Genomic DNA, 3838 nt, shown 5'->3' with positions numbered 1-3838 from the left:
CTACCGCTACTGTGGACACAGTGCACCCTACCTAACTCTGACGGCAGGGGACAAGGTCATTGAATGCCTGTCTGAGTTGCCTAAACAGTGCAAAAAGTGACCGTTAGGAGCGCCACCGTTTGCCACGATGGCCTTCTCTTCATCTCCGCTTGCCACCGCGCACCCCTAGCTGCACAGCCTCCTGCCACGTGTGCTTGGAAGAGTCCTAGAGCGACACGTTAGCAGGTGCGCTGGAGCGCGGGCACGAAGTGGGGGTTTCCCGCGGCAAGCTCCTTGCCGCGGTCGTCGTCTTGTCGTGTTTGGGAGCTTGTCGCTCACCGGGCCTTGCCGGGACGCAGGGCGCGTCGCGGCAAGCTTTCTTGGTATGCCTTGAGTGGCCTTCCCGGCAAGCTCCTCTTGCCGGGGTCTTGTCTCTTCCCGGCAAGATCCTCTTGCCGGGGCCTGGGTTGGCCTTCCCGGCAAGCTCCTCTTGCCGGGGCCTTGGTTGGCCTTCCCGGCAAGCTCCTCTTGCCGGGGCCTTGGTTTGAGTACTTTGTTCTTGAATGGTCTTCAAGGGAACCATGGAGGGTCTTGGCGGTCACCCGGCAAGCCTTGCCGCGCGACGCTGCAACTGCAACTGCCCGTGCACGAGTTCGGGATACTAGGGTACCCCTACTCTAGTACACCGACACCCGGCCTCTGCATTTGAACAATGCATACAATCATTTTATTAATTATTGACACAAGACCTTACAAAGTCATATAACAATAACACTGAAGCCACCACCTAAGCAACATCTGTCGCTACTCCTATCCAGTTGATGAAGGGGTGCTGAAAGTCTAGGCCTAATACCAAACAGACCTCGCAGTCAAACCTAACATCTAAGACTTGAGGTCCCAACCAGGACGCCTTCACTCATTGTTGCTCCACACATTGTCTAGCATGCACGAGCTGTCGTAACATAGTACAGGTCAGAGAGCAGACCATTCATGCACATACATTGTTGGATCAAGCTCAAGGTGTAGTATGTGTGGGATAACATAATCAATTCATGAAAAACTTGTTGAACATCTAGTTAATCTCGCTGAGTTGAACTATTATTGTACTCACTCGGTTCCCAAATACAAGAGATTCCAACAAATGACTACATACGGAGCAAAATAAGTGAATCTACATTCTATAATATTTCTACATACATCTGTATGTTGTAGACTATCTAAAATGGCTAAAAAGACTTATATTTAGGAACGGAGGGAGTAGTAGACATATTTGCATGCTATTATGGATGATTTGTCTATTTTTCTAGCCGAACTTTGATAAATTCGGCGCGTTTGATCAAAATCGTTTGATTAACTGAAATCCGATTTGAAATATATGCGGCTATAGTTAGATGGTCCGCTCCTACATCTGTATCGGCGAACTGGTTTTCTCTAATCCGTGGACGGATGCTGTGTTCGGTTTGGAGATCAGTGTTGAAGATTCCCTAACTTCTCATTTGATGTTGTCTTACAACATAAATCACTTTAATCCTAGAAAAAATATATCCAAAAGCCTACTGGTTTCATCAGGCGACCTGATACCAATCAATACAAAAAGGATCAATCAAATCTTGGCCTGTGCTATACCTGCTCTCACCGGTAACTGACTAATCAGTAATCACCTACTGACTGCCTCTCATGCACCTCCATATCTGGTATCTCTCTCTATGTACGTATACATGTACATGTGTGAATGTTGTCTCCGGCAGGCCGATGTACTCCCGCCGCTTGATCTCTCCAGTGCTCAACAAACGAAAGCCGGCGGGCCGGGGCTCGATGATCGATGTGGGTCGATCAGGACGTGAGTTTTACGCGGGTGCACGGGGCGAACGAGTAGGCTTGCTGCTGGTAGCCGCCGGCGTGTACGCGGTGCGAGGAGGAGGAGGAGTGCGAGTGCGCCGTCTCCCGGTCGACGAGCGCGCGCAGGCGGAGGAACTCGTCGACGGAGCAGGGCAGCCAGAGCGGGCCGGCCGAGCTGTAGCCGTACGTGTCCCCGGCCGCCTCCAGCAGGCGCTGGAACAGCGGGTGGTAGAGGTAGGCGATGGGGATGACGAACCGCCGGAACCCGTCGCCCTGCTGCTCCGCCTGCGCCTGGCCGACGCGCACAGCCAGCCACCCCTTCTTCACCTTCCCCCTCTTCTCCGCCAGGTCCCCTTGCATGATGATGGCAGCTCCCTCGCCGGCGGTCCAACTGCAGCCGCCCTCTCGCGGTCGCTGCTGCTGCTAGTGGTGCTATTGCAGGCAACTAGAGAGCCAAGGAGCCAATCAAGAGGTGTGTGTTCGTGTGTGTGGTGCGGTGTGGTTCGCGGCGCTTGCGGTGGTTTTTATAGGACTTGCACGGCTTGTGCGGGCCGGGAGGAGATTAGAAGATTAGATTAGCCGGTGGTGCGTGGCGCACCCGTGCGCTGCCTGTACGTGAGGCGTCCTTTGCTACGGAACCCGGTCCGTCCTCGGGGGCTACCGTGTCAGGCGGGGACGACGGATGATAGATGATAGATCTTCTGCGTCGCTGACACGGCGGCCCGTCGGAATAATCGGGTTACGGCGTCGGGGTCGCTGGCCGTACTGGGTGAGGCCTCAGTTGCGGTGAGGGGGGTGGGTAGGGTGGGGGTGCGAGGAAAAGTGGCTGCAGAGGCCGAGCTCCACTGTTCTTGTTATTTGAATTTTTTGAAAAACACACTTTCGATGCTCAAAAAAATCTGAAAACAAATATGTGAATATGTACACATATTCCTAAGGATTGGTAGAAATCTAGAGAAGAAATACTTTGTATTTTGGAAAATAGAAAAAAGAGAAATTTCTGACAAAAATGACATTTTTTTCTCCTATATACTGTCAGAAATTTGTTTTTTTTATAGTCCAAAACAAAACGAGATTTGTACCGAAACTTGCAACGGGTATTCGGAATGTGTATATGCATCCCGGAAAATAATTTCACATTTTTTTGAAACTTCAAAAATACGAATTTGAAAAAGTCAAATATAAAGAGCACTGGTGCTCGGGCGCTGCAACGCTGCTCTCGGGGGTGCGATGTGGTTTGGACGGACGGAGAGGAGGAGGGGCACGCTGTCGCCGTGCCGGACCGGCGGGTGGTGCACAGGTTGTACGTACGTCCTACGTCGTCCTTTGGTCGTGGCGCGGCTGGCCCACGACGGCGGACTGGCCGTGGCAGGTGGAATTGTTTCCTTGAGCTGTGCGAGCGGGAGGATTGGCATGTTTGCTGTACGTGATTGCTGCCCCACGGCCACAGGAGATGTTGATGCATGGGGGCAATTAAATTGGTGGGGCTTCAGTCTGGCTTTGCTCATCGCCCAACTGTTGGATAGTAGCTGTTGGAGCGACCCTCTGGATTAAGTTCCTGTTTGGATTTGGGGACTAGGTTTAGGCAAGGTCTTTTTCTTTTTCGGGTCCCTTCTACTAGTTGTTTCCGTTCAAGGTCTCAAACATGGTTTATCTCTCGTCGGTTGTACTAGCACATATGTCCGTGCGTTGCAACGGGAGAGAAATTATTGTGCCCACTGTCCATCGAAACTACCGTCATCATGACATAATAACATCCGAAAGTGCCACCTAAATATGTTTGTACGTTGCAATAGGAGAAAAAATCACCTCACTCTCCTATCCTAGTAAGCAAGTGATGATTTAAGCCTAAACACAGCCTAAAACATAAGCAATAATTTGATTTAGGATACACATCAATTATTCCCAGATGAATACAAATTGGGTGCTTTCACCATCTTTGCAAAAGGCTACTTTGCATGACTATTCAACAATCAATACTATAGAAAAGCTAACCTTGATTGATCAATGTGAGCTTGCA

General features: G+C 50.7%; 1 protein-coding gene across 1 annotated transcript; it reads right to left on the bottom strand.

Moving 5' to 3' along the window:
- Window positions 1–1452: 1452 nt before the first annotated feature.
- On the bottom strand, window positions 1453–2301 carry LOC119314280 (auxin-responsive protein SAUR32-like). The gene has a single exon (XM_037589018.1). The coding sequence runs from the start codon at window positions 2176–2178 to the stop codon at window positions 1813–1815; it is 366 nt and encodes a 121-aa protein (XP_037444915.1). The 5' UTR covers window positions 2179–2301; the 3' UTR covers window positions 1453–1812.
- Between the last annotated feature and the right edge of the window lie 1537 nt (window positions 2302–3838).

This window comes from Triticum dicoccoides, chromosome 6A, assembly GCF_002162155.2.
Source record: "Triticum dicoccoides isolate Atlit2015 ecotype Zavitan chromosome 6A, WEW_v2.0, whole genome shotgun sequence".
In the NCBI taxonomy this organism is placed as follows: domain Eukaryota; kingdom Viridiplantae; phylum Streptophyta; class Magnoliopsida; order Poales; family Poaceae; genus Triticum; species Triticum dicoccoides.
Note: the sequence above shows the minus strand (reverse complement) of the source record. Positions and strands in the feature narration are given on the sequence as shown.

What these genes read in the sequence shown, in the direction of transcription:
- LOC119314280 (XM_037589018.1), bottom strand. Translation starts at nt 2,178, where the DNA reads ATGCAAGGGGACCTGGCGGAGAAGAGGGGGAAGGTGAAGAAGGGGTGG.